Below are 17,253 nucleotides of genomic sequence, written 5' to 3' on the forward strand. Positions count from 1 at the left end.
TCACATACATTTGTTCAGTATTTATTGCATATTAAAGTAAGTTATATATCACTGTCTTCCAAGATAAACATGTTCATTTTCTGTTCAGCTCATGAATCAACACTGGGTTTGATGTTCACAATTTCCTATATGCAATGCTTCTCAGTGCTGTTTGAAGCATTGGAAATGCAACATTTCTTGAAAGAATGCTTCAAAACTTTTTCTGGGATTTACATCCAAATATGTACTGTACAATGTTACTGTAGTAGACTAACATAACTGAGCTAAGTTGACTTCTTAAATGTTTGATATTGTAAACATTGGATAAAATCATTAAAATGATGCAATGGAATTAGTGACAGAGAAATAAAGTACATGGTACTAGAGATCATAAATCAATTGGAATTGTCAACTAAATAAGGAAACAAAAAATTTTCCATCCTGATTTTTCTAATGAAATTAAATTTCATTAGAAAAATTTCAAAAAAATCAAAAAAAGAAAAGTTATAAATACAGTATTTACATGTTAAATGTCAACCAGAATATTATCATGAAAAGTGTCACATTAATGTCCATATCCTTACTTTTAATATTTATGATTTGTTATCATAAAAAAAAAAATACGTGTATATATACAAAGCATTATGATAAATACAAAAATACAATCGCAAAAAAATAAAATTTTCTACAAAAAACAAAATTCAATCTTAAGCCATTTAAGAAATGTCAAATCAGAGATGTTTCTTTAAACAAAATTAAGAAAAAACGCGTAATGCGAGAATAATATACAATTACTATCTTTTTAATATTACTATCTTACCAATTACCACCCTATCTTTTAGCTCATTCAATAAGATCAACATCATATGATTCACGTTATTTTCCCCATTACATTATTTGATTAGAAACGAAATGACAAATGCTTTAGCTCTTCATTTAACTATCAATAATCTCCATACTCCCAATAAAATCATTCAAATGTTCGGTATTTATTTACAGACTATAAAAGAAACAAAAATTTGTAGATAATGAAGTATTCGTGGAATTACATTTACTTTAATACTTTTAATTTAACAAAAAAAACAATGCAAAATAATTACGCAATTGTTTCCGGAATTCGACTTTAAAAATTAAAAAGATATATTAAAATATAACTTACGTAATCACTAAAAACCTTTGAGAATATACTAATTCATAATGTTGTATCATTTATTACACTTCCACTAAATTTCATTTTTGATTACCTGCCTAGACACGTGGACACCATTTCCAAGAAACAACTACAGAATCATGCGCCATCTGGCGATAAAATAAATTTAAAATTATTTATGATAAATTTTTATACCATAATAAATTTTAAAATATTTTTTTATCGAACAATTTTATTTTAAAATTAAAAATTAAATTTTAGTAAAGTTTAATTTTATTTATTTATTTTTTAAGTTTAAGGTTATTTATCGGTAGGTGGCCCATGATAAGTAGTTGCGTGAGCACATGTGCTTGTTTAATAAGCCGGTTAAATTTTGTTTATAAAAGTTTAATTCCTGTTTTTAAAATTGTTATTATTGAATACGTATGCAAATGTCTTATTGCCGTCAGTACGGTTAGTAAAATTTTTACATATATAAGTGATTATTAAGGAAAATAATAATTTCTATATTATCATCATTAAATATAAATTTTATTTTCAGACCTTGCATCAAAACTTTAAGATTTAAATAGTTAGAAACTTGAAATAAATGTATAAAATAGAACATATTTTTCATGTTCTATATTGAATGAAATACAATATATCATATTTTAATAAATTGTTTATGAATTTAATCATATTTAACAATATAATTAAAATTTTTATAGAATAATATTCATTTAAAAAATCAATTGGTAAAAGGTGACTAAAAGAAGAGAATTTTAAAAATTATATATATATTTCATTCGTTTATATTAATTTACATATTCACTTTAAAAATTTACAAGGAAGTGTGATATGTAAATGGGCTTGCAAAAGTAATAAAAATTATCCTTTGATTGATGGCACTATTAAAATTAATTATGTCTTTATCATAATTAATACAACTATATATTTTTTCTAATTACAATTAATCTCCACTAATGCCACCTCTAACTGTTGATCATTTTTTCAGGTTCAAACAGAACTGCATTCAAAATAACAGTAATAAATAGATCACCTTGTGACTCTAACAGTAGATTTAAATCTACTGTTGGAGTCACAAAGTGATCTGTTTATTACTGTTTTTTATTGTGTGGTTAGATCTTACTTACTTATTCAAAATAACTTCCAAGCAACAGTTACTCCTAACAATGACACTAAATATTGTACTTTTTAATCTCTGAACAACAGTTGCTGCCTTCAAAATTACATGTAGAAAGTAATAATAATACATTGGTAAGATGTCTACTTTGGCTACTGGATTTTATGTGGCTAATCTAGTTGTAAATGTAAAAAATAAATTTTTCTTAAGAAACATCAAGGCTAACCGTTTGACTGTGTATACATTCACAAAAAATGTTTTTTACAAAAGTTCTTGAACATTCAGAGACTACCTTAAAACATTGATGTAAATTGACTTATTATATTTATTATGTATGTTATTTGTAAAGAAGGAACGTTACCTTTGTTGGCATAAATGACTAAAAAATTTCAGCACTAAGGACTATGCTTTAGATGTTTTTAAGAAAATTTGAAAAAATTTTTTAATTATTATCACTGACGACACTTCCTATGTAAAATATATACACTTAAGTGTTTTTATTTTACATAGGAATATTAGGGTATTTATTTTACATAATGAATTACNTAAATACAAAAATACAATCGCAAAAAAATAAAATTTTCTACAAAAAACAAAATTCAATCTTAAGCCATTTAAGAAATGTCAAATCAGAGATGTTTCTTTAAACAAAATTAAGAAAAAACGCGTAATGCGAGAATAATATACAATTACTATCTTTTTAATATTACTATCTTACCAATTACCACCCTATCTTTTAGCTCATTCAATAAGATCAACATCATATGATTCACGTTATTTTCCCCATTACATTATTTGATTAGAAACGAAATGACAAATGCTTTAGCTCTTCATTTAACTATCAATAATCTCCATACTCCCAATAAAATCATTCAAATGTTCGGTATTTATTTACAGACTATAAAAGAAACAAAAATTTGTAGATAATGAAGTATTCGTGGAATTACATTTACTTTAATACTTTTAATTTAACAAAAAAAACAATGCAAAATAATTACGCAATTGTTTCCGGAATTCGACTTTAAAAATTAAAAAGATATATTAAAATATAACTTACGTAATCACTAAAAACCTTTGAGAATATACTAATTCATAATGTTGTATCATTTNCGTTTCAATCATCGGATTTAACTTTGCCAAGTTTCTTTTTATATGTAAATAAATTTTCCAGTTTGGATGACCCAAAGTGCAACAAGCATAGCAGATATATAGACAATAATATTATGATGTGTGAGTAGGAATATATGTTGTCAAGTGGAGATCTGCCTTTAAATGGAAGGTGGACACTTTCAGCATCATCTTAAAATTTCTGAGTATAGTTGATAGTTTGTACACATGCTTTGTTCATTTACATTTTGTATGCAGGTCATGTTTAATTAATAATAAAAGGCTGAAAGATTGAGTAAAGGAACTTTTTGTACATCCTGTAATTCTAAGACTGAATTACAATATAGTTTATAGTTAAAATTTATAATAAATCACATTAAATCAAGAAAAAAAAGAGATAAATTTCAATGTCATTAATATAGCACTTATTAAACTTCTGAGTTTCAGTTCCAGAAATTAAGAAGGTTAAGTTCCACTCTTTGAACTGTGTACTGTACCATGTTTATTTGAATCATATGGAGTTAACTTAGTATGTTATTGCTTTTTTAACTTCATATATTTGGCTAAAACTATAAAAAAAGAAAATTTTTCTTGTAATATCACAATAGTTTGAAATTACTATTAATAACTCACTAATTCATAAATATGATATAATAGTTTTGTCTTATTCTTTTTAAAATTTTTAACTCTACTTATAAATACTTTATAATAATTTTAAAATTATATAAAGTTTTTGAATTTTTAAAATATAAATTTTAAAATATGTAATAAGAAAATTTTCTCTTAATATTTTTCAGTTACCATAGAGATTCTGACATATTTGTAAATATCAATACTTCATTAAAATATGTATACCTCAATAAAGTACAGTATTTTTAATTTTGTCAGTTAGATTTTCAATGTTCAGCTGAAGTTAAGATTATTCTGTATAGAGTAATATTGTTGTTATTACAAAGTGGTATATAAATATTTTCATTAAACTATATTATTTTAAAACATTAGATAACTAATAATAATATTTTCATGATAAATAATTCATTAACTTTTTAATATTTAAATTATATTTGACTTTTAGTATTTTATAAATTACATATTTATTGCTTGAGGAAGTAAGATATTTCTATTATATTATTTATTATGTTGTAATCACACATCTAGAATTATTAAAAGTTGACAGGAATTCACTTTATTTTTGGTTTTCAGTTAGTCTTGACATTTGAAAATTTGGCATTACAGCTGTCCCTTGATAGTCCGACATTTTGTAATCCGACATGCTCAGCAGTCCGATGCACCCCCCGTCAAGGTACCTGTCCCTGTTACGTGTCTGCTTGCACAGAAGCATGTCGCGACGTGAATCTCCCCACCCAATTCTTACACGATGACACACATTTCGTGTGTTTTCCGTGAGCAGTTCTGTTTGAACAGTTGGAGTAGGGATTATTGTAGAAATATTGTAGGATACTACTAGCAAAACAATGCCAAATATGTAATCACTTTTGGTAATCCGGACACTTTTGGTAATCTGACACCCTTTTGGTCCCATACCTGTCGGATTATCAAGGGACAGCTGTATAATTAAAACCGATTTATTTTACATATTTAAAATTAGGCATGAAGTGTAATTCATTTAGTTATGGACACTTCCTACATTTACATATTTTAACATAGATTGTAGTCTAAATAACTACACTTAAGTATATTTATTTTACATATTTAAATGTAGGCATGAAGTGTAATTCATTTAGTTATGGACACTTCCTACATTTACATATTTTAACATAGATTGTAGTCTAAATAACAGCAAATGTAAAAGCTAGAACTGTACAACATTGAAACTAATACCTATATGCAATTTTCTTCAAATAACTGTAATGCTCCAACATTTTCAGCCACAATTTAGAGATCTCCTCAGAAAATAAACCAAAAAACAAAAAAAAAACAGTTCTATAACTCAATGGAGAATACCAGTATTCTCTGTCAAATGATAGAACTGTTTTTGGTTTATTTCCTAAGAAGGACCTCTAAATTGTGGCTGAAAATGTTAGGGCATTGAGTTATTTGATGGAAATTGCATATAGGTGTTAGTTTCATAGATTGTAGTCTGTAGTAAAAGATCAATGTATGTATTTTTAGGAGTTCTCTGCACATTAGAGGAAGACTTCTCATATTTTTTTGTGGTTTTTCTACATTAAAAGTAATGAGTTAAGCTTTCCTTCAATTTATACAACCTGTACAATTTTCAGCTCATCTCCCAACAACAGCTACTTCCAAACAATCTCTAGTTTTTGTTCTTGTCAGTGGTCATTGTTCAAAGATTTGGCTGTATTTTCCTTTCTATAAAACAGCTTACTGATTTTGTTGACTTTCTTTATACTAATAGACTATTAATAAGTTAATCTAATTGATAAAATTTGATTTATACTTACTGGTTAACTGCTATTAAAGAACTTTTCAGATTTATGACATTAATGTATTTTCTTATAAAATAGCGAGAATGAGGCTGAAGTTTTAAACGTGAAAATGTGTACGTCGGACATTCAGCACCACTTTCCTGTAAGCCTAAAAGTTTGACAATGGTGTTTGGAATGTTGAGCATGATTATCCATTGCTGACTCAATCTTAATCTTTATTATGTACAAAAGTTAGTACAAAGACCTGGCACCGCATAGGCACAACCAGGTGGGGTCAGAACACGTAGATTTAATAAATGGTACATGGTATGTATAAAGTAACAACAATTGAGTAGTGGTAAGAGAAAATAATTAAAATAAAGTTAAAATAAAATAAAATCAGAGTAGCATACGGTGCAATAAAGTAAAGTACAAAAACTAAGTAGTATGACATAAGATACAAAGTAAGATAGGATACAGTACATTACGAATAAAGTACAATAAAGGGGTACATATTAAAAGAATACAATGAATGAGATATATATAGCTATAGAATCCACAAACAATTTACATTGACTATCTAAACACCATTGTCAAACTTCTAGGCTTACAGGAAAGCAGCACTGAATGTTTGACGTGCATGTTTTTGCATTTAAAACTTTGTTTTCTGTAAAAAGTATTAGCGAGGTTGAGGCCAAACTGTTGACCATGTTGGGTCTTTGAGTTGTTGTAAGAAATAAGATCTCTTGTAATAGTAAGCATTTGGTGTTATAGCTGCTTAGTCACTCATATTGATAATTTTATGCTTCCAAAAATTTCTAAATTATAGAAGCAGAAACATTCTGATGTTGGTACTTCTGAATATATTTAATCAAATATGTTGACCTAGTTTAAAGTCCTTATTTCTAAAGATAACTTTAATAAGAACTTCTGAAATGACATAAATATTTATATTTCACTAATAATGTTTTACTAAATTATTGTGTTCAAGGGGAAAAAATTAAATATAGCAGTAACTTTTTAATGAACAAATGTTTTTAACCATTTTAGGTGATTGAAAAGGCTTTTCTTTTGAATTCAATGAAATTTATCTAATTGAATTGGTTTCTTTCTGTTAAATTACATTTATTTAATGGTATAAACTGATTTTTACAGAGTTTTTTTTATCTAAAATATTTCAGAATTAAGCTCAGAGGTACTGGGATAACAATAACAAATCTAAAACTAAAACTTGATAACATAAAATTCAATGGTGGAAAGGTGAGGGTGGCAGTTTATTGAAAACTGCATACAAATAGGAATGTCAGAATAATAAGAATAATTATCACTTTTCCTTCATTTATATCACATCTATTGTTTTTTGCTTATAAAAAACTTGTCCAAAGTAGTTTGAACTAGATTATTTCCTTGAGTCATGGAAATAAATGTATTCAGTGAGTCAACATGCATCAGATAATCCTTATTGGGTGCACTTACCTCCAGGAAATGCTGAATTTTCTCTAAAAAGCCTGAGCTTCTTTCACAGTTACTAGAGAATTTTCTGTTTTTGTTGTCATGATCATCTTTGTTTTCTTCCTGCAGTTACTATCTTAATTTTGCAGAATTAACTATTTCTTCTGACTCTGCAAAATTATCCTCATTACGATAGATTTCAATCAATTCTTCAGCAGCAAATTGGATTATGGAAGTGATGTTTGAAAGATAGCGGAGATCGAGATTATATATATATATATATATATGGGTTCTTATTTGGGACTGGAGAAAAACCTGATATATGCAGGAAAATGATTGATACAGGAATGATAGATTGAGGTGTTTCACAGTATGTACTTTTCAATAATGCTTGCTTTGTTATTATACTGAAATTATGAGATTATATTGTTATGAAGTAGGATATTAATGTTGGAAACAGAAGATTTTCAATATCCTAGTTCTATTTTTTTTTAAATATCCTAGTGTTAAATATAAAATTTAATAATACAATCCTTAATTAAATTCAGAATTATTGTTAAAGGTAAAGATCAAGTTATATTTGTGACTAAAGAAGATCATGAGACACCCAGCACTGTAACTTTACCAATCACTTTAGATGATGAGCAAAGAGGTATTTTTTAGAATAAAATAATTTAAATACAGTTTTTGTAAGAAATGTTTAAAAAATATTTTACTTATTACTTATATTTTAAAATGTTTAAATATTTCATCAGGTTTGATACTTCCAAATGGTGAGATAAACTGGAGTTGTCCATGCCTTGGAGGAATGGCAACAGGTCCCTGTGGAGTAGAGTTTCGGGAAGCCTTCTCCTGTTTTCATTATAGCAAAGCTGAACCTAAAGGAAGTGACTGCTTTGAAAAATTTGGTGAAATGCAAAGTTGTATGTCACAGTATCCTACTGTATATCCACAATCAAACAATAAGGAAGAGGATGAAGATGATGACGACTTTGAAGTGTCCGAAAATAATAATCAAGACAATGTAGTATCTAATGAAGATAAGTTATCAAATTTAGAACAGAAATCAGACAGTACTCAGTGATTTGGAGTTATAGTATTTTTTCATGAGAGATTATATTGTTTTTGAAAAGATACATTAAGTAAAACATGTGGTTATAGATATCTAAAATAATAATATTTTATGGATAAAATTTAAAAATTAATTCATCTATATATCAAAGTAATTTCTAATATATATAAAGATGAAAATTATTAATCATAAAAGAATCAATTTTTTAACATCCAACATAGAATACTTATTTATATATTATCTTAACATGTATTATAGACAAAAAGTTTCAAAATAGAAAAAATTAATTGAATTTTACAATGAAATGCATTGTAATTTTATCATTAAAGTGTGTATAATGTTCCCATTGTTAGAAAAATTTCCATTTTTATGTATAAAATTTTACAGAATTAAATAATTTTTTTTTCTAAATTCTTTACAAAGAATGATTTTAAATTAAATGAATGCTTATATTAAAAAAATATTTTGCATCTAAGTATACTTCTGTGCTGTATGTTTATCTAATGCAAACGGACCATTTAAATAAAACAACAGAATCTCTACATTTTCAGAGGGGTTCTTCAAAATCAAGTTATTAACTACAACAACTCAGAAACTGGTCTTTTCCAAGATTGGGGAAAATAATCTAAAAAAGTTTAAGAAGAGAATTCATAAGTTGAAAATGTGAATATTTTCTTTTAACGATTTGAAGTCAAATTTTTTTTTTACATTATCCAATATTTTTATTATCATCATCACATTGCTTCATTTATCATACTTTGTTTCTACACAATTTTTTTTTTCTTTTTGTTCTTTCTATCTTGTGTGCATTAATTAAGAGGGCATGTTTTCCATACTCATGAGTTTGGCCAAGCCCACAATGGTGACCACCAATGGTGAGGGATGGAGTTTGATGTATTTGGGACATTGTGACAAATTCCAGATTTGATCTCAGGTCCTCCAAAGCAATAGGTCAATGCCTTAATAACTTTGGCCATCTGGCCAGTAAAATTATTCTGTTATGGACATTAACCCTTGGTGAACGCACTTTTCAGGAGCTCACGAGAGGGCACATCGCGGCAATTACACTGCATATGTAATATTACTTGATTTAAGTCAATAATTAATTATTGTTTTGAAAATATGAATATGAATCAGATATACCAGAAAATTAATTTTATGACATTTTAATGAACAAACTGGTTATAAAATATTTAGATAATAAAAAAAAGTTACTCTATATCCATGTGATGTTCATCTTCACACATGGCACATATAATCACTATATTACTATGCTTTTTTCAAACATTTCTACCCATTCATGACAAATTGATTTTTTCCTATTGTTTTTGTGTATGCCACAAATAAAACAAATTCTAGGTTTTTGCTGCTGCTTTGGATGGCTCTTCGTTTCCCTTATATTTTTCCAAAAACATAGACTAATATAAATTTAAAACTTTATAGAAACTTACGACAGTGTTAATTTAATATATTTATTCAATAAACTTGCAAATATTGACCTACTTTATTAAAAAAATTAAACACATAAATATAAAAGTATACTGATATTTTAGTTACATGGCAGGGTGCGTAGCAGCAGTTACAACACGAGGTATGACTTGATTCAAAGTCCAGTAACAACTAAACGGTTAGTATAACTGACCCAATTTCATAAACATGTTGTATCATGTAATATGAAGAGAGAATACTATGACGTACTTCTGCAATAATTAAGTACAATGTCAAACAAAAGATTTTATTTTTATTTTGCAGCAATTTGCCGCGGACGCGTTTACCAAAGGGAACATAACAGATAAATTTTTTGATACTCAAGTGTTTAAAGAATAGCATGTTTTGATATGCATCTACTAGTTGTTCCCAGCAAAATATTTCTTATAAAGAATTGTTAAATTACAAATAAAGAAGCAAATAAACTTATTTATATAGAGTAAAATTTATTAATGTAAGACTTATAAAGTTTCTTTGTATAGAATATTTGTGTGTATACACACCTTCACAGTTAGGATTCATTTCTGCATTTAAATTAAGTTGACAACATTTAATTGAATGTAGATTTTTGTTTTTTTCTTGTGTAATTGTAAGAATTCTCTGCTTAGGTGCTATTTTATTCAAAAGAAATGACTTCAGTCCTTCTGACCAAACTTTAATATACAATATGCTTTGTTAATTGCATAACATTATTTCATTGATTTCAGATTACTTTAACTTGAGAAATTATTTTCTGAAGCATTTTTATACTGGATGGGTATAAGTTCAATAACCATAGTGGCAGGGAGGAGTGTCACTAAGCAAGAGTAAAATTAGATATATTTTTGTTTCTAATTATTCTAAATGAAACAGTAAAATAGATGCAATAGGCTTAATCTACATCAAATAAGCCTCAAAATGATGTATAAAAATATAAATGTAATTCATATGTAAGTACCTTAATAAATCAGAAATACATTTTGCCTTACAAGGATGAAAATACTTTAAACTAGTACTTCAGTACTTTAAAAAGACAATGAATAGATGAGCACATTCACTTGGTGAAATCAGAGATGGCTCTTTCTGATTTCACCAAGTTTAGTATATATTGTCGTAGTGCCCCTGGGATAGTGCTTCAACAGATGGACCAGCTCTTGTGAATTATCCAATGTGAAGTCATATTCCCATTATCTTGGGGAGATCAGATCATGGATATCAGTTTTCAACTTGTGAGTGGGAACCTGGCCTTATCCACCACCAGTCTAAGGTATCCACTTTTGTGTGTTTTGGTGAATGCAAACAGCTTGGGAACATCAGGGGAGCCCATATTGGCCCGATATTCCCAAGCTGTTTGTCTCTCTAAGATTTGTGATGCTTGTAGACCTTATGTAGGAAATAATAGGATATTTATACATTAAAGATCTTTTCATTTAAGAATTATGTATAACAGATTAAAAACTTCTATTAACCAAGTACCCAGTCTTACCAACTGTTCCATATCGTTGAATATTCAAAATCTGTGTTGAACTTTAGAGACAATAAATCCAGTTTGTGTTTCAAGAAAGTCTTGTTTAGAATAAGCTGTCATTTAAGCTTTTTATCATCATAAGTTCAAACATTTGCTACAAAATATTTATTTATTTATATATATAGCCAAAATACTACTATATGTTATNAAGAAATAATTTATATAGATATCTGTACTTTGCTTTTATAAATATACAGGGTATAAAAAAAATTAAACCGACTAACTTTTGGTATAAAGAACACAAAAAGAAAAATTTTTTGACATTGTACAAAGATAATGGCAATTTTATCACTTATAAAAAATATATTACACCATTTGACATTGGAAAAGTAATCAACTTATACTCCAGTACACCTATGTACCGTATTTACTCACATATAAGGTTTTTATCCATTTTTCACTGCTTCAAAAACCTCGGTTGTCCTTTATGTGCGAGCAAAGGATTTTGTATGTTTTTGCAATAATTTTTGTGACTGTGTATTTGCATTTTTTACTGGATGCTCAACTCAAAGTCTGAGTCAAAAGTGAAGTCTTTTTGTCTCTGATCCCTACACTTCCTTCCCCTTTCTTAACTCTTTCCACAAATTCATGCGAAGTCCACAGAGGAAGTTAATGAGTGGTCCTTTTAAGGAAAAAAATTGTAAACACCACCTGCAACCTGATATGACCTATTTACACACTGCTTCTTTGTATAGTGCTGGTTTCAATTTTGGTGGGAATGGAACATTTTGCTTTTAATATAAAGCAAATTTTTTTTATATATAGATTTTCAGATTTATATCTATTAATGACACTAGAATAAAATTTAGAACAGAATCTACAAATCTGAACTATGTAGAACATTTATCTGATTGGCTGTTGCTGCATTCATAGTAGTGGCTGTTTACATATCAACAATATTCTTAAATTTGAAGTAACATAAGAGATTTGTTGAAACTGTGTCAGTTCTTTATAATTTACAGCCCATGCATTTTTGCTGGCTTTATATATTTCCACTTTTTCCAGATACTTTAGATGAGCTCTTTCTCAGGTGTGATTTATTAATAGTCCATTATTGAACTGAGCTTGGACCTGATTGTCAGTTGCAAACACTGCCAATGCTTTGGTTAAAAGGCCCTTCATGATTGACTCTTGATATTCCTTTATTTGTATTTTTAAGGAATATGTCATGGCCCCTGTAATTTGTAAATTCTGACTAAATTTTATTCTAAGTTGTTAATAGACATAAACCTGAAGATAATCACTAAAAGCAATTGAAAATGTTAGTTTTTGATTAAAGAGTTTAATGTTTTGCTGGATTTTTGGTTATTTGCTAACTTTTAATCCAAATTTGTCTATTGTTTCTGATGTAACTGCACTACTATTATTATAGATTAATAAAACTACCTGTTGCCTGCAAAAAATTAAAAATTAGTTCGTAGACTGCATAATGCCAATTGCATATGAGCAAAATTACTGTATTTCCTAAATTTAAAACACCACTGAATCTAAGATGTACCTTAATTTCTACATGTTCATCCATGAATTGTTTTGAAAAAATAGACAACTCAAGACAAATTTATGTTAACAAAACTGATTTTATTCACATACATTTGTTCAGTATTTATTGCATATTAAAGTAAGTTATATATCACTGTCTTCCAAGATAAACATGTTCATTTTCTGTTCAGCTCATGAATCAACACTGGGTTTGATGTTCACAATTTCCTATATGCAATGCTTCTCAGTGCTGTTTGAAGCATTGGAAATGCAACATTTCTTGAAAGAATGCTTCAAAACTTTTTCTGGGATTTACATCCAAATATGTACTGTACAATGTTACTGTAGTAGACTAACATAACTGAGCTAAGTTGACTTCTTAAATGTTTGATATTGTAAACATTGGATAAAATCATTAAAATGATGCAATGGAATTAGTGACAGAGAAATAAAGTACATGGTACTAGAGATCATAAATCAATTGGAATTGTCAACTAAATAAGGAAACAAAAAATTTTCCATCCTGATTTTTCTAATGAAATTAAATTTCATTAGAAAAATTTCAAAAAAATCAAAAAAANCAAAGGAAGAAACATTAGATTTTAATAAAAATTTCATTAATTTTAAAGCATAATGTATATTGATATTATCTAAAAATTTTTTTATTTTACAGAAGTTATCATTCCTGGCTAAAAGCAATTCAGAAATCAACTAATTAGCATGCATTACCTCTGATAAATATAATTTGATTTCCATAAGGAACACAAAAATTACATATACTGTTTATTTTTTTCAACTATAACTTCTCTAAGACAAATGTATCAGTTATCTGGTTACTTCTGTATTTTTCAAATTGAAGACCTAAACATTCCACTATCGTCTGCCTGTCAGTTATTTGTTAATCTCAAGAACAGATTTAGCTAGAATGAAAATCAAGAACAGATATGGAAAGCATAGGGGCCAGAGGCCCCAATTAACTATATATGAACTTCCAGCTTGTACTGGAAGTCATGTGATTTCAATTCAAAATTTTTCTTGAATAAGGAGTTAAATAGATGATTGGAATAACAATTATTATCAAGAGAAGTATGATGTACAAGGGCAAGACACCATTAAAGCTTTCTATATTTGGTCTTAATTTAGGGGGAAAAGATTCCAATTAATGGAATTTTAGAATAAGCTGGAAGTCATATGATTTCTTTTTAAATTAAAAGATTATTAAAAATTGTAACAAATGCTTGTTATACTTAAAATTGGATGCTTGCTTGTTACAGTTCTGTTGACAGTTGTATAAATGACTGTAATCAAACTGCTATTTACAGAATATAACAAACATATGAAAACTCTATGAATAGAGTCAGAGTTTTATTTTATCAATATTTTAATACTTTAGTTAACTCTGCAGACGTACGGCGTCGCTTTCGTTATCCACAAACAACTGGCCAACAAAATCACCAGTTTCATCCCAATATCTGAACGAAACGCACTAATACAGTTAGCAGGTAATAAGATCAACCTGAATGTGCTCCAGGTCTACGCACCTACAGTGAACAAAGACGATCAACAAATAGAATCGTTCTACGACCGTAATGTGAAGAGAGAATACTATGACGTACTTCTGCAATAATTAAGTACAATGTCAAACAAAAGATTTTATTTTTATTTTGCAGCAATTTGCCGCGGACGCGTTTACCAAAGGGAACATAACAGATAAATTTTTTGATACTCAAGTGTTTAAAGAATAGCATGTTTTGATATGCATCTACTAGTTGTTCCCAGCAAAATATTTCTTATAAAGAATTGTTAAATTACAAATAAAGAAGCAAATAAACTTATTTATATAGAGTAAAATTTATTAATGTAAGACTTATAAAGTTTCTTTGTATAGAATATTTGTGTGTATACACACCTTCACAGTTAGGATTCATTTCTGCATTTAAATTAAGTTGACAACATTTAATTGAATGTAGATTTTTGTTTTTTTCTTGTGTAATTGTAAGAATTCTCTGCTTAGGTGCTATTTTATTCAAAAGAAATGACTTCAGTCCTTCTGACCAAACTTTAATATACAATATGCTTTGTTAATTGCATAACATTATTTCATTGATTTCAGATTACTTTAACTTGAGAAATTATTTTCTGAAGCATTTTTATACTGGATGGGTATAAGTTCAATAACCATAGTGGCAGGGAGGAGTGTCACTAAGCAAGAGTAAAATTAGATATATTTTTGTTTCTAATTATTCTAAATGAAACAGTAAAATAGATGCAATAGGCTTAATCTACATCAAATAAGCCTCAAAATGATGTATAAAAATATAAATGTAATTCATATGTAAGTACCTTAATAAATCAGAAATACATTTTGCCTTACAAGGATGAAAATACTTTAAACTAGTACTTCAGTACTTTAAAAAGACAATGAATAGATGAGCACATTCACTTGGTGAAATCAGAGATGGCTCTTTCTGATTTCACCAAGTTTAGTATATATTGTCGTAGTGCCCCTGGGATAGTGCTTCAACAGATGGACCAGCTCTTGTGAATTATCCAATGTGAAGTCATATTCCCATTATCTTGGGGAGATCAGATCATGGATATCAGTTTTCAACTTGTGAGTGGGAACCTGGCCTTATCCACCACCAGTCTAAGGTATCCACTTTTGTGTGTTTTGGTGAATGCAAACAGCTTGGGAACATCAGGGGAGCCCATATTGGCCCGATATTCCCAAGCTGTTTGTCTCTCTAAGATTTGTGATGCTTGTAGACCTTATGTAGGAAATAATAGGATATTTATACATTAAAGATCTTTTCATTTAAGAATTATGTATAACAGATTAAAAACTTCTATTAACCAAGTACCCAGTCTTACCAACTGTTCCATATCGTTGAATATTCAAAATCTGTGTTGAACTTTAGAGACAATAAATCCAGTTTGTGTTTCAAGAAAGTCTTGTTTAGAATAAGCTGTCATTTAAGCTTTTTATCATCATAAGTTCAAACATTTGCTACAAAATATTTATTTATTTATATATATAGCCAAAATACTACTATATGTTATAAGTGTATNATTATCTCCCATTCTTTTCAATATCTATTCGGAAATGATTTTTGACCAAACACTGGCCGACAAGGAGATCGGCATAAAAGTTAATGGACACTACATCAATAACCTAAGATATGCCGACGACACAGCATTAATAGCGGATTCCGAACAAGATTTACAGACTATCTTGAATGAAGTGAACACAAAAAGTCAAGCATGGGGTTTACGAATCAACAAAAAGAAAACAAAGGTGATGAAGGTCAGCAGGACTCCTAGCGAAATCACGATCAAATTAAATAACGAAAAGTTGGAGCAGGTACACCGCTTCAAGTATCTTGGAGTACTAATTGATGACCAGCTGAATCACGAGACCGAAATCAAGAGCAGAATCGAACAAGCCAGGCAGGCATTTACCAAATGGAAAACACTCCTTACCGACAGAAGCTTGAATATCATGCTCAAATTACGCACATTGAAATGCTACATCTGGCCAATTCTACTCTATGGTGTAGAAACTTGGACTCTAACAGCAGCCACTACAAAAAAGCTCCAGGCCTTCGAAATGTGGCTCTACCGAAGAATGCTGAAAATTCCGTGGACGGAAAAGATAACCAATGCACAGGTCTTGCAGTACATGCACACGGACCAGGACCTGATCAAAACCATCATCAGCAGGAAATGCAAATACCTAGGCCACATTGCTAGGAACTACCAAAAATACCATCTACTGCCACTCATCCTGGAGGGCAGAATTGAAGGCAAGAAACGTCCAGGTAGACCAAAAACGGCCTGGCTAGATAACATCAACACCTGGTTTCACATGACAACAGCACAAGTTCTACACACAGTGCTAGACAGAGAACAATATCAAAATGAAGTCGCAAACGCCATTCGGCAGCATTAAAGAAGAAGAAGTTAACTCTGAATAAAATATAGCCTAGAGCAAGGATGACAAACCTGTTTGAGTCCACATGCCATATAATAAGCATATTTATCTTTAAAAATGTTTATGCATGTTGAAGCTATAGACTGAATGATGATATTTAAAGAAATGAAATGAATGTGTTTTAATTAGAATAAATGTAAAGAAGCTGATTGATAAAGGATGACCAAGCGATAAACTGAAATGATGATTGAAAAAGAAGCTGATAAATAATCAAAATTGTGTATATATGTTATGTTATATGCTGGATGATTTCTTCAGATGTGCCATACATTTCCACCCCCTAGCCTAGAGAATATATGCAATAGATTACCATTAGTTTGTAAAATATTGTATTAGAAACAATGTAGAACTTTGACAAAAATTATAATTCTATATTTCTAGTATTTTAGAATCAATGTAGTAGTATAAATAATAATATAAGAATCAATAAAAATATTTTCTAACTTTAAATGTTTTAGTTCAAAGTAATTAACAAAGTTGGGTATTTAAGAAATTAGAATAATAGATATCATTTT

The 17,253-nt window shown here is 28.7% G+C and overlaps 2 protein-coding genes across 5 annotated transcripts in view; one reads left to right on the forward strand and one right to left on the reverse strand.

Annotated features, from left to right (window-relative positions):
• The window catches only part of LOC111621543 (UDP-galactose translocator-like), a 37,849-nt gene extending 34,488 nt beyond the window's left edge, over positions 1 to 3,361 (reverse strand). The window contains exons 1-2 of one of the 4 annotated variants that reach the window (XM_023363706.1): positions 1,139 to 1,247; positions 800 to 979 (exon numbers count right to left, since the gene is read on the reverse strand). The gene's annotated coding sequence lies outside the window, so the exon portion shown is untranslated. Of the gene's footprint in view, positions 1 to 799; positions 980 to 1,138; positions 1,254 to 3,309 lie in introns of those variants that run through there. The other 3 variants (XM_023363705.1, XM_023363704.1, XM_023363707.1) reach the window with 3 other exon arrangements.
• Positions 1,448 to 8,484, forward strand: LOC111621545 (mitochondrial intermembrane space import and assembly protein 40-B-like). Its single transcript, XM_023363710.1, has 3 exons — positions 1,448 to 1,582; positions 7,764 to 7,853; positions 7,957 to 8,484. Exons 1-3 carry the CDS (start codon positions 1,555 to 1,557, stop codon positions 8,283 to 8,285), a joined length of 447 nt encoding a protein of 148 aa, XP_023219478.1. The 5' UTR covers positions 1,448 to 1,554; the 3' UTR covers positions 8,286 to 8,484.
• The last annotated feature ends 8,769 nt before the right edge of the window (positions 8,485 to 17,253 follow it).

This window comes from Centruroides sculpturatus, unplaced genomic scaffold (assembly GCF_000671375.1).
Source record: "Centruroides sculpturatus isolate CEXI.00-Female unplaced genomic scaffold, Cexi_2.0 scaffold272, whole genome shotgun sequence".
Taxonomy (NCBI): domain Eukaryota; kingdom Metazoa; phylum Arthropoda; class Arachnida; order Scorpiones; family Buthidae; genus Centruroides; species Centruroides sculpturatus.

Bases quoted from the DNA above. Each gene is read 5' to 3' on its own strand.
- LOC111621545 (XM_023363710.1), top strand. From the start codon at position 1,555: ATGCAAATGTCTTATTGCCGTCAGTACG. The intron at 1,583-7,763 runs GTTAGTAAAATT...TTATTGTTAAAG, and splicing joins GTCTTATTGCCGTCAGTACG to GTAAAGATCAAGTTATATTT. The intron at 7,854-7,956 runs GTATTTTTTAGA...ATATTTCATCAG, and splicing joins TTTAGATGATGAGCAAAGAG to GTTTGATACTTCCAAATGGT.